This window comes from Mchenga conophoros, linkage group LG19, assembly GCF_057382185.1.
Source record: "Mchenga conophoros isolate Kocher_MC1m ecotype Shallow Benthic linkage group LG19, M_conophoros_male_GT1.1, whole genome shotgun sequence".
Classification (NCBI taxonomy): Eukaryota; Metazoa; Chordata; class Actinopteri; order Cichliformes; family Cichlidae; genus Mchenga; species Mchenga conophoros.
Genome location: NC_140544.1, coordinates 24,092,845 through 24,106,760, shown reverse-complemented (window position 1 = coordinate 24,106,760; position 13,916 = coordinate 24,092,845). Strand labels below are relative to the sequence as shown.

At 39.3% G+C, this 13,916-nt stretch overlaps 1 protein-coding gene across 1 annotated transcript in view; it reads right to left on the bottom strand.

Moving 5' to 3' along the window:
* The window catches only part of stxbp6 (syntaxin binding protein 6 (amisyn)), a 64,822-nt gene extending 52,633 nt beyond the window's left edge, over window positions 1-12,189 (bottom strand). Inside the window, exons 1-2 of the mRNA XM_085256822.1 lie at window positions 11,897-12,189; window positions 1,919-2,133 (exon numbers count right to left, since the gene is read on the bottom strand). Of these exons, the coding sequence (XP_085112948.1) occupies window positions 1,919-2,072 (154 nt within the window). The 5' untranslated portion in view covers window positions 2,073-2,133; window positions 11,897-12,189. The remainder of the gene's footprint in view (window positions 1-1,918; window positions 2,134-11,896) is intronic.
* Window positions 12,190-13,916: the final 1,727 nt, after the last annotated feature.

The window sequence follows — 13,916 nt, the reverse complement described above, 5'->3', positions numbered from 1 at the left end:
CTGCCATGTTTGACAGATGATATGGTATGCTTTTCTTTTCCATAGATTTCTATTGCAATCACTGTGGCACAAATTAATCTTGGGTTTATAAATCCAAAGTATTTTCTTCCCCCAGTCCTGGACACATGCATGCAAAACCACCAAACTTTTGCAATAACAACAGGCAGACTGTCCACTAATAAATCACTTGAGGATGTTTAAAAATGCTAAAATAAGTCACCAAATACACTTTGACTACCATTACTTAGGAGGTCCATGTGGGTAAAGATTATGTTTGGAACACCGAGTTGAGAATCTGAGAATAATGCTCAGCTAATGAATAAAAAAAAAATCCAGTAATCAAATTTTGGAGGTATTTTTTGTTTAATTAACTATGTGCCCGTCATCTATGGATATGATGGTCAGTGAATTGACCAATTACTCAACTGCCCCGATTGCAACTGTTGTAAAATGTGTAGTAGTGGGCATTTTTTGGCTTAGATAAAGTAGTAGCAACACAATGATGGCAACAAATGAATGCAGAAAAAGATAATGAGGAGAAATATCCAGTCAAACTTAAAATTATTTACCAAGCAGAAAGGACAAACAACTGCAGCAATTCCAGCAAATCAAATGGAAGCCAACTAATGACACCAAGCATGTTTTTTCTTAGACAACAACACAGTATCGGAGGTGTGGAGTCATTAGAAAACATGTCAGCAAGAGGCTTTGATGCTTACACACGGATGTTCACCACCTAAATCAAATGTCTCTACAAACGCGTGGACTCCCTTGGCCCATGGTGACATGCATTTCTTTTTTATTTTGCTCTTGTGAAACAAGTAGAGCAGACACAAGGAGTATCAAAGTCAGTGAGGATTAAGACATAGAAAATACAATATAGATAGATTAAAACACACGACGTTAGGTCAGGCAAAGGAACAACATAGATACCCAATTTTCAGATACAAAGTAATTTTGAATTTAACAAAAAGCTACAACATCGGATAATTACCACATTTTTCTGCCATGCAAAATAAGCAATTAGGACATCAAGTGATTTTAATATATTTCACAGTGGCCAAGCTCAAATGAGATACAAAGGTGAACGCTGCTGCAAGGGACGTGACGAGACTGGCATTACAAGAAGTGAATATCAAGCAATACTTATTTCCACATGAAAGGCGAAATGACTCATTATAAACCCTTTAGAAAAACAGTGTCCACTCTCTGACAATTTGTGGCTTGCGCTCGCTACAGTTGCCTTTCATGTACATGTATCTGAGGGTGTAAATAAAGAGGCTGACTGTTGAGTAACTTGCCTGCTGCAAGGCAACCTTGAATTTGAATCCAACATAGACAGAGCTTTACTGGCTTTGAGCTGCTTAGTTATACTTTAAATTCCTCATAATCATCCTTAAGTTAACTATAACCCTCAGTCATGTAATCTACTGCTGCCAGAGCAGCGTTCAAGACAGAAAATGAAAAATGTATCAGATTTTCACAAGCAGTTTTTCTGGCACGAGAATTAAGGAGGATCTAGATATTCTCCTCATGAACAATTTGCCTGGGTAATTCAATTAACAAGTAATACATCAGCTAATGTTCCAACAATAAGGGAGAAAAACCCCAAACTGAAACAACTGAAACCTGAATTTCTGGTGAAGCAATTAATCAATTTCAGCTTAAATCTAATCTATTTAAAAAGATTGACATGAAGCCCTGCAGCAAATTGATTTAGTGTGTCATTCTGTTGGCAGGGGAAAACGTAAACATGCTCATCAGTGTGAACATTAGTGGAAGAATTATGGGAGACATGCGGAAATGTGACTGTGGGTTGCAAAGGCGCAACTGGTGCGCTCTCGCAAATAGAAAGGCAAAAAGCATAAAATGCATTTAAACATAAGCAAACAAAAGGAGGTTTTTAATTTGTCCTGACCTGAGACGCAGATGAATGTCATGTAATCTCCTTGACCACCGGTGGCCAGGAAGGGGATCTTTTTCTTTGTCCTCCGCTTCACCTGTACAGCAGCAAGCATCTTCTCATCGTGAGGTATGAACACCTCCTTGTTGATTACAGATTTGGCACTCATCTCTGATTTAGGCAGACGTAAACAGCTGGTCACCAGTTAAAGTGGAGCAATCCAGGCTTCACTGAAGAAGAGAAGAGAGTGAAGAAAACCAGCTAATTAAATTAAGTAGGACCAACTAGACTGTGCTTAGAAAAAGCAAAGATCTCACATATCCTGAAACACACATTTTTCATTTAGCAAGTACATTAAGGGCATTTCCCATTCTTCTTTTCTAATAAATAACACGGATCCTAATTTGAAGTGTGAATCTACTGAAACAAGGTGCAAGCAGCATTGTGTAATGGCAGTGAGAGGGCAATATACAGCACAAGTCAAATGTACACACGAAAGGAACCCAGGTAGTTTTTTTCCCTAAAAACTGAAAGTATAAAATAACTGCTAAACATTTTAGTTTTACATTACCTAAAGTAACTTTTTATAAGCGCTCTTTAAATATTGGAACTCTTATCTTTTGTGCTATACACAAAATTCTAATGGTTTCGGAAAGAAGAGGAGACACTTCCTTGTACCATGGTAGCACAAAGCTGAGGTACTTAATTGCAGATTTGTTTAGATCTTTTGTCCATGCACAAACCTAGTCTTGGACCAGTTAATCTTGTTTTCCAGCAGAGAAAAATCCACACAAGACTACCTGAATTTGCTCACAGTGCACAGCTCATTAGGTTATTTCCAAAATCCTCTATAGCTGCATTTCCCTTGCAGTCAGTCTTAGCATTGCATATCTCTAAATGTTTTGGCAATATTCTCCTTGGAAGTATTGCCACTCACAAAGATGAAATGACTTCAGCTGAAGCTGTTAAGAGTACTGCTAGTCTCACAGATACAGAACAGCAATCATATTTCCATTACAACAAGCCAACTTCTACTAGTCAATCTCTTTCTGGAGGACGGCGACTAGACCACAGTAAACACAACATTACGTGTGATGGTGTCAAAGGAGGGTGTGCTTAGTTGCCCTAACCGTGAGTGAGCACAAGAAACAGTCATAAAGAAGTAGGTTAATTAGGCCCAAACCCCCTCATGAGGACTGAAACGTAATCATTTTCTCAGCCACACACATTCATTTCAGACACAGACCACTTACAACCGCATACATCACAGGCCAGCACAGGCCACCCTGCTGCTTATGAACTAATCTGTCAGCCTCAAGTAGCGCTTGAATTACTCTACAGCGAGGCAAAGACTGCAAAACACCATTTTCATCAAACTGACTTGCTTATAAAAACAACTGCCCACAAAGTAAAGTCTTTTGTAACAATGCAACAAGCTTTGAAATTAGTGCTCAGCAGCTTAGTGGAAGTACAGTTTGGTGTTTTGACTGATTAGCACAAAAGCAAACCTGCAGAAGGACAAACTTTACCAAGCACCCTCAGTGTTCTCTGGTCTAAGCGTTAAAGCAGGATTACATCATACCAAAAGAAATACTTCAAAACAAGTGGAACTTAAAAGCCTTAGACACAACAGCATTGTTACAATATAAGATAATCTAATAAATAGTCATGGAGGAAGGAGCCCATCATCACACTCCAAGTGATTTCTAATATATCCTTTTATGTTGGTTTCATTTGAATTACATCACACACAGAAGATCTATAAAATGAGATGAATCATCTCCCTGTCACAGGCACCTCACCCACAAAAATGCAACACGTTCAGCATAGATATAATGTATTCCAAGGTCACCATATTCTCCTCCCACAAAAATCTGAAGATGGTAATATGGCCTTGACTTTTTTTCTTTGAAAAAATTAAAACTACAAATTAAAATTAAAATGTCAACGTCAATCACCATGTGCTGACAATGTTTTTTATTTTAGGTAAACATACTACTTTCATCACAGAAGATTAGAAAGCTTAAGTAACAATCGAGCAGTAGTAGTGATTCTACATTTCCAACTTAATCTTTCACAGCCAGCACTTATTAAACATTCTCTCTTTCTATCCATCTTCTTGTGTGCTCTTTCAGCAATGCAAATCTTAAAAGTAAACAAAAACTTCAGCCAGGAGAGTAATTAAAGAGGCTAATAAATGTGTCTCTCTTTGGAAGTGGAGATGTCCAACAACCGCAGACTTTGGCTAAGAGACAGCACAGTTTCCCATCAAAATATGCACAGGACTATTTTGCATTCAACATAAGACAGCTCCTTCAATTTAGACCTTTCATGCACAGTATACTGCCATTCTGAGCTCCGGCACCGACTGAAAAACTTGCAGCCTTATTTATAAAGAATTAGCTAGAGCTTAGTCTTCAGATTATTCCTGACAATGTGCAGACCTTTGATTCATTAAGGAGCGCTAACTATTACTTTACATACCTGTTAACTCTAAATCTCATATCACATAAAATGTACATATTTAATAAAATTTCTGACTTGCAAATTCTCCTAATAAAGGATTTATGATCCTGCCCATTTGCATAGGTCTTGGCTGGGTAAAGGATTATGGGTATGCAATAAGGGAGAGGTGTTTGTGTGCACCCAATCAATTCCAACTGGGAGTATTTGAACAGCTGTGATGCTGTGTGTAGGTAGAACACTGACTGGTTGAAAAGACATCTTTTAAAGAAAACAGAGCAAGACAAATTGAACAAGAGGGGAAAAAAGGAAAAGAAAAACAACAACAACAGGAGTAACACACATTAACAGTTGTTCCTCATGGATTTGACACTGTCCCCAGTGACGGTTTACTGTTACATATGCAGACAGCACATCCATAGCCTGTTTGTTCATTCATTATGTCCCATTTGAAATTCGGAAAGTCTTTGATCTGCCAATTAATTCATAAAATCATTAACTGATAATTCTTACTATACTGCTAATACAGCTTTTAGAGCAATAAAATCAGAACCAGACCAGAGCTGTTTTATGGCCTCTGCATTTTTGCATGTTGCATGTTCATCTCTCAAAGTCAGGAGTGACCACATTTTGATGAAAGGATGAAATGCTAAGTTATCATTCAAGATAGCATTAGCAACCTTGGTTATATCTATGGCACAGACGAGATACCAAAACAAGTTAGTGCAAGTTACCACACAGAAAATAATGTTTGCCAGATAACTGCAATATGATTCCAACATCCTTTTAGACTGACCTGCTTTGAGAGCTAGCCTCGAGGCCATTAGCAGGAATTCCAGAGTAGTTGCCACGGTTTAGCCTCCCCCCCCCTTGAATACACTGACCCAATCTTCACAAAATTAATTTCATTAACTGACAGAAGCCCCACTTCAATGTGCACAAACTGTACAGCTCTCCAGAGTTATGCATCAAATCCTCCCAATATAACAAGCTTTTTCAATATTGATGCGGTATTTCTATTTTTAGCATGTGCATGTTTAGCTAACAATACTGGGGGTATGTCACAGCTTTTCTTTAAATTCCACATGCACCACTCTAAATTAGTTCAACCTTTTCAGTTGCTCACAATTATTTTATTTTCTTGTTGTTTAACTAGATAGCACACTGCAAAGCAAATACAGAAAATATGCATCAACTGTTTGGTCTCGTTGCTACCTAGTAGCAAATCAGTGCAGTGGACTTTTTTTTTTTTTTTTTTTTTTAGTGCAGTGGACTTGTTCACTTTCAAAGCCCTATTCCACAGCACCTCTCCCTCTTCTACACTATCTTCTAGCTATAAAGGAAGGCTGCCCACATCACCCCTCAAGCTGTCACCAGCACATAGCCCCCCTCAGGTGGTCCGCTGAAGCATGACGGGAAGGGGGGGATAAGTAGATGGGGGATGCAAGGAAGAGAATAAGGAACAGAAATAGGAGAAGGAAGCAAACATGAGCCTCAAGGCAGCGAAATGTAGCCAGCTCCAGTGCACAGCTTATGGTCTGACTTTGAGCAGTCTTATGCAATTCTGAGCTGTGCGAGCAGTCACAGCCAAGGAGCTGTTGTAGCAGTGAAAATGACGGACATATACTTTACGGCTGCTTATCACCCCATTTTCAAGCAAAACCTTTCAAAAACACTTCATTAACTGTGGTTGTGTATTGCCAAGGAGTAAAAGGACCAGCCCTGTTCCTGCTCATTCCCTTGCTCCCCTCTTGTGTTAATGTGAAATGTGTTCAGTCAATGCTCAGTGCTCTCCTGGGACCTCATTGGAGTGCGGTCTTTGAGCTAGCCTGCACAATGCACATCTTCTTTAAGCATCAACACGGTCCTCCCGCTTTCCAGTCTGTGCTCACAAGCACACAGGAACCGCAACTTCTTTCCACCGCAACAGAAACAGCAGGAGCTGAGAAAATGGGCCCAAAAGACAGGTGGATGATACAGGCTTTGTCAAGCTAAACTAAAGGTGTGTCTTTAGTTTCCTTTGGAGAGGCATAAAAGCTCAAAGCCAGATCAGCAGGTGGCACAGGCTAAAAAAAAGATTATTAATTAAAAAAATACATCAACCAAGTCCATCTGAAATCCATCTATTACTAAATATATTTACTCTGCTGTATGTGTAATTAAAAAGTTTAGTAAATTATCTATCACTGATATAAAGCAGTATAGTCTGGATGTATATCCAACTCTTAAGACTTTTCTTTTTAGACTGACAGCTTTAATAATCTAAGCATATAGTCTGGTGCCGTATTTGGGAATCTAGGTTAATTAACGTTGGGGAATTTACTCAGCTTTATGGAAAGTTGTAATCCACAACTAATATCCAGAAAAAGATTCCAAACATTTTTACACAGTGTACAGTTTGTTAAACAAGTCCCTTGTGCCATATTTGAGAATTAAACATACAGGTGCACTGCAGTGGCGTGCCAACAATCTTTTTTTCTTTTTTTATTCCTGATAAGCCAACAATACGAAAAGCAGTGCAGACTGAACCTCAGCTGAACTGATATGAAATAAGTACAGCTGGGAATATCGCATATATTGATCTGACGCGATAACTAACTAATAAGTCCACCTTCAAAAGAAGTACATATCTACTCCTCCCACTCACATTTGACTGGCTTTGGAAATGTTCAGAAACAAAATAGTTTCTTTCATTCCACACTCCACTGTGGGAGATATCTCAAAGATATAAAAACACGCTCCCTCATCTGCAGTCTTTCATGCACATCTTTCACATCGACTCGCAGTTCTTTTCAGGGCCTCGATTTAACAGGAAAAAAAGAAACCTTCAATAGCGCACCTACGTTCACAGATTAGATCTTTAGAGAGTGATGTCATTCACCCGTGTCACTGACTGAGCGATATCCAACACTGCCACGCGAACAGATGGTGAATGTTACTTCTCATAAAATAACTGAGAGATTACGACATCGATCCTGCTGTTTTTGAGGTGTTACTACCAGCCTGCGTTGTATTAATGCAGCACTACACCACAAATACAAAAAATAAAATCAGTTTCGCATACACAATATATCAAAAACATGTACAGTCATTTGAAAGCGAAAGATTTTTCTCAGAACTCCATCCAGTCCAGTAAAAAAAACCCAAAAAAAACCAAGTAGACCCCATGATTCAGTACCTTGTAGAACAACTTCAAGTAACTTAAAGCAATTATTTTCTATTTGACTTTCATCCATCTTCTCTTCATCCAAAGGGATATTAGCCTAATCTTCTTTACAAATGCTAATATATTCTTCTTAGAGAGACGAGACTTTCGCCTGGCAACGCTTCATAACACGCCATACTTGTTTAGTCCTTTCCTAATTGTACAATCATGAACTTTAACATTTAACATGCTAGCTGAGGCCTGTAGAGTTTTTTTGCCTTTTTTTGCAAATTCTATGTCCTTGGAGTGAATTTGTTGGGATCGGAACATCATGGTATTGTGTTATTATGACCCACCTCAATGTTCCAGTGCCTAAACTTCTGTTTGATTATTAGCACCTAGCTGTTACCTAGACAAGCAAATGAAAGAGGGTCAGTGATCCTAGAATGGACTCATTTTATAGCTTGGAGAATCCAATAGTTTGCTCTCTATAGTAGTGCCACTTTGAAAATAGATTTTAAAATATCAAATCTTTTTTTTCTCTCTTCAAAAAGTTTCATTTAAAGCCAAATAAAAACCAAGTCCAATAGCAATGGGGTTTGTTTAAGTGGTGCAAGATAAGACACTTTAGATATAATCTATTTAGTCAAATGTACTTTACATGGAAAAAACAATAGTACTGTTGAGAAGGAATCAAAAGTATGACACTAAACAATATCCACCAGGCTTTGAAAGCTTTGTCAGACTTTCCCAGTAGAAATAAAAGCCAATCTGCATCCAGCACATTGGGCTCTGAACTGCCATATCTTCTCTTCTGAGGTATCACTTTTTTGTTTGTTTTGTTTTTGACGCAGCAAAATTTCCAAATTCCTTATAACCAAATCCAAATGAAGAGCTGTCACATGTAAGACTCGAGGAATGCAAACCTAAACAACCGTTTACTGCGTGGGTAACAATGCCAGCAAGGCAAGAAATTATATTACACACATTCTAGATTTTTATAGTTGAGAAGCTCATGCTCAGCAGAGGCATCGCACAGATTTTGAGAAAATAAACAGAGACATCCGTGTCTGCATACATAATCTAAGAGAAGCTCAAACTGTAGGCTCTTACTCAGGTAAGGAACATCTTTTGCATAAGGATCTTTTTTTAAATTCTGTTGTTAATTCAATGAGTTGTAAACTTTTTCTCGTCACAATACACATGGCGCGCATATGTGTATATAGCAATGTACGCGAGAACGAATAGTGCACATGCCATTTAATGGCCATTTTGTGTTAAAAGGGAGCACCATAGATCAACCAGACTGAATAGGATGTTATTTTCTCCCCTTAAAACAGAAAGATATGGAAGGTCCCATCCATTTTCCTGTGAAAGTCAGCTGTTAGTGAAGGTTATATATTGCCAGGGCAGCATGGGCTAACCATGAATCAATGAATGACATGCCAGGCCCCCAAATGAGCTCATTCTTTAGAGCCCAGTGCCCTCTAGCAATAAAACATTTGAGAAGGGGGCTGGGAAAACAGAAGAAAAGCAGATAGAGAGCACTTAATGAGAGATTTCTCAAACACTGCAGAGATCACGAGCATAATGACTGTTAGAGGACCAATGGCATGACACATTGCATAACAGTACAGACGTAAATATACATCAAGGTAAAAAGACAAAAATGCCACTCCATACAGCCAAAATACTGAATAAGAGCAACAATCCCTCAATGCAAAATTCGGATTTTTTTTTTTTTTTTTAAACGCAGCGCCTGCCCTTCAACATCATCTTGCAAAAGCCAAAGTTAGATATAATGGCTGTGCTGTGATTTTTGTCTGCGTTTACAAGTAAAATGATGACTGAGAGAAACAGATGCAACTTGATGGGTTTTTTTCCTCTCATAAGCTGCACAGCTGTCTGTCACTAGCTGAAACCTTGTTGTTCGGTGTCACTCGCTGAACAGAGCAGATGGTGAAAAAACTGCGCCAGCAGCGGGAGAACAAGAGCGTTCGCGAAGGAGTACCGCCTGAAGTTTTTTTTGGGCGGGGGTGTTTCGTTTTGAGTACTTTTTTTTTTTGCAGGATGCTGAAAAAACAAAAAAAATCTAGTGACAAAGTCACTAAGTTGGCAACAATGAGTTGAAGTGAACTGTGATGGGCCGAGAGAGATGTTAGGCATGAAATTCTACATCCACAAACGTTGATTCTGTTCATCTGGACATAGCATTTTCAGTGGGAGAAACATTTCGTCACTCACCCAAGTGACTTCTTCAGTCTCAGCTGACTGCAGGTGTCCCCAGTCTTATAAACAGTATCACTTAAACTAGTACCACTGAAGGAACAATGGGCTGTGAGGTCAGTTCCTTGAAACGTTTCTCCCACTGAAAACGCTACGTCCAGATGAACTGAATCAAATTTTGTGGATTTACCTACCTGGATGATTGAGCATGCATCAAGACGAAATTTCTGAATTTAAAGAAACTAAAAATCTGAAGGCGAGCCAAAAAACATCAGGTTCTCTTCTGAAAATAATTGAGTTGGTTGTCATGACAAAGAATATCACGTAATGTGTTGGAATTAACTCACTCTAGCTGACATTTCTTTAAGTAGTATTTTTCACATTAATACAGCGTTAGTTCTAGATGTCATCTAGTGCAGATAAGGCTCACTGTTGTTTAGTCATTCAAGATTTGCAGAAGTAGGATGTGGCAGCTGGTCAGTAGGATTGTCACGCCCTTCCTCTGCTGTCTGCTAACTGGACTGGGGAAAGTGACAGGGACGACAGCCAGTATTTTACCCAAATTTTAGCAGGTTAACAATTGGCAAGGGGGGGGGAGGCACTTAAAGGACACACCCCTATATCTTTCTTGTGTCTTCCTTTCATTACCTTTCCATTAAGTATATTAAAACACAGCATAGAGCAGAGCAATTCAGGGAAAGCCTTACTTAGACTCCAGACTTCAATGTCATTTTACCAGAAACCCTGGCAGCAGAGTGTATTTGTTCACTATATGAGATGCACCGCAGAAACAAGGATCTTTATCTCTTTATGTCTGCCTTCGAGGATATTTGCTGTCTAGCAGAAGAAGAAGCCAGGGAGGGAGCCGGCTCAACAGTTTACATCATGACTGTAATTGGACACTGAATTATGGGGAAAGGTATAAGCTTATCTTTTATGGCATGCCAGAGCAAATTAAACCCTGAACTCAGGCAGCAAGAAGCAATATTTTAATGTAAGTGGGTTAGTTAATGCCACCAGGAGCATAGGGGCAGTATAAGGAGCCTCACAGCTAATCCCAACTAAACATTCTTCAAGGTCTGCAGCATGTCCTGGAGATACAAAAGTGGGAATTGCTTTGGGATTTGGTATAGTAGTATTTAAATACAAGCATGTGTTGGACTTTGTAAAGAGCCACCCCTGAGATTTTTTAAGATATATTTAAAGCCAAAGCATATGTCTTTTTTCCCTTTAAAACGGCCATTTGGTTGATACACATTTTAAGTAAAAACACTATTTCATCATTCCCTTTTTAAAAGCTCTGAGGTGGCCCCTGGGGCTCTAAACAGTTTCCATACACATTTGGACTGTTTTGTTTTAGCACAAAGATGCCAAAAACCTGGTTTTGGATATTGCACAAATTATCCAAATATTAACACTGAACGCTTTAGATTTAAGAGGTGAACATATTTAGCCTTCAAACATCTTGCTCTGTACGGTTCACTGGAAGGAATTCAAACTATAACCCTTTGCAGCTTTAACATGTGTGCATTAGCATGTGGATAATATCTGGAGGCTTTTATACTCTAACTTGCCACTGTGACATGAAGACGAGCAAACAAACAGATGACAGAGAAGCACACCCTGCAATCATAATACTCGTGCTGGACAACTCCCCACATTCACGTTGGGCTCAAAGGAATTTCACTGGAATATTTGTATATGCTGGGCTGGCGCTCAAATATTAAACGTTTGGCAGAAACTATGTGAGCTATTTAATTTTAATTTACAACACAGGCATCAAACGTACACTTTAAAGCACAAAAACGTGACCGCGGATACAAATATATATATATTTTCTAACAGCAAAACAATTCAAATAATAACAATGTTGACAAAGAAATCCGTTCAGAAAGCCCGAGAGAATGATACATAATAATAATTTAAAAAATACACAAGTTGTTTTTTTAAGTAAGTCACACCGTCGCGTGCGCTAGTTAATGATTAACAAGCGCGCGCGCACGCTTATATTGATTGTACCGCAAAGTGGCTGAAAGGTTGTTGGCGCAGTCTTCCAGTCGTTCATCAATAACAAGAAACTCCCCCCGTACGCCTGTGTAAAATATCTGCCCAACTTTTGATTGTTTGCGGGAAGTAAGCGGGACGCAGAGACTACTCACCGATGCGTCTGAGCGAGCAGTTTCCACGTGCAGTCAACAAATCCTTGGGTTAAATGTCTCCAGCTGTCACACTTCACCTACTTTTAAACAGCTTCTTCCCTATTGTTAGCCTTCCTCTCAAAATAAAAGAGAGCATTTCGAGGTTAACATCGCGTCGACTTCACTTCTGCGATAGTTGCTGGTTTCTGAGCCGCGAGAGGAGAGTTTTTTTCCCCCTGCTGTCGGTTTTGGAGAGCCAGTCTGTCTGACCGTGGCTCTCTCTTTCTCTCTGTGTGTGAGTGTGTATGGATGGGAGACCAGTAGCAGGTTCCCAGACACACAAACCAAACCCACCCGCCCGCCAATCACGTACAGTATCACACCACCACGTCGTGAGCTCCTCGAGTCTGTACGCTTCGCGAGACGGAGAAAATTCCCAGGCTGAATGGAGGCGGTGGCTGGATGTTTATTGCCTCTTGAAAAGTCATAATATGTATAATATTCAAACACAAAAGTGAAAGCAAAAGGATACTTCATAGAAATGTGTCAAACTATGATCATTCGGTACAACAAGCACTTACCAGGATTAACCTTGACCCTAACACATACCAAGCACCAACAGATTTTACATTTTTACATTTATAATACATAAGAATCGACTTAATTCTAAGGTGAGATTAAACTAAAATTAAGTTAAAATCAAGTTAATCTGTAGTTAGTCAATTTGTTGTAGACACCTATTCAATTCAGTTCAATTATATTTATATGGAATTCACAACAACAGGAAGTGCTCTATGTTGCAAGGTAAAGCCTCCACAATATTAGAAAGAAAGCCCAAAAAAATACACAATCCCCTGTGAGCAAGCACTTGGCAACAGTGGGAAGGAAAAACTCCCTTTTAACAGGAAGAAACCTCTGGCAGGACCAGGCTCGGGGAAGGAGAGACATCTGCTGCAACCAGGTGGGGGTGAGGGGAAAGAGAAGAGGGTAAAAAGAGACAAAAGGTAAGCTAGAGGAGAGAGAGCTTCTGAAGTTGGTGGCCCGTGTCAAAATTGTCCCGAAATGTACTGTGAATGAATGAAACACTAATAGTTTATAGGGGTTAAAAAAAAAACAGAAAGTAGCTTCTCTTCAGTGATTCGGACTTCCCCAAGTTACAACTTTAAATAAATATGGCACTACCAAGGTTGCTGAGCTCATAAAAAAGAGCTTTCTGGCTTCTGAGGATATTGTGAGTGTAGTGGTGGAGAAATTATATATATTGTTTTTTGTTTTTTTCTATGTCTCAAACACTGAAGAAGACTGATTATCATATTTAGCCTACAAAATATCTTCTACAACTAATTTAGCCTGGTCTTAGCCTGGACAGGATTACAGTACCTGGTGAGGTAAACCTCACAGTCCCTCTGATGATATACTGGCAGTTATGACACCAATAGGTTTTATTGCATAGTCTGTATGACTCAGACTTTAAGTACAGTATGTGATATCTCCCTGTAAGAGTTCATGAACAGTAACTGTTCAAGAAGTCTTGTAAAGGAAGTTCTCTTTAAAAAAAAAAGAAAAAGAAAAAGAAAAGCTTATCCACCTTTACACATTTGTTTGGACATGTCTCCCCTCCTGAAACAGGTTACTAGAGTTCTAATAGCATCACCTCATGAGAAAACAACAGCATATAATGGTGTTATACAACAATTCTCATCACGCTGCCTGTGGCGCAGACATTACAGACTTGTGGTTATACGGCAGTTTCCCACATTATGACTGCTAACTAGGGCATTTCCCAAGATCATCTAAAAAAGAAGCTCAAGTTCTTTGAATTAGTCGTTTAGACAGGCCTACTCTACCTGAACACTTTCCAATAACGCCCCGCCGGACGTGTGGGAGGTGTCAGTGTTCAGGACCATCATCTTTTGTTTTTCTACAACCTTGCCAACAGAAATCTGCTCCATGGGAATTCACAAACACACAAACACACACACACAAACAGTGGATGGTTTTGTCTGGTTGTGAGTCATCCATGTTCCCCACAGATCCCTAA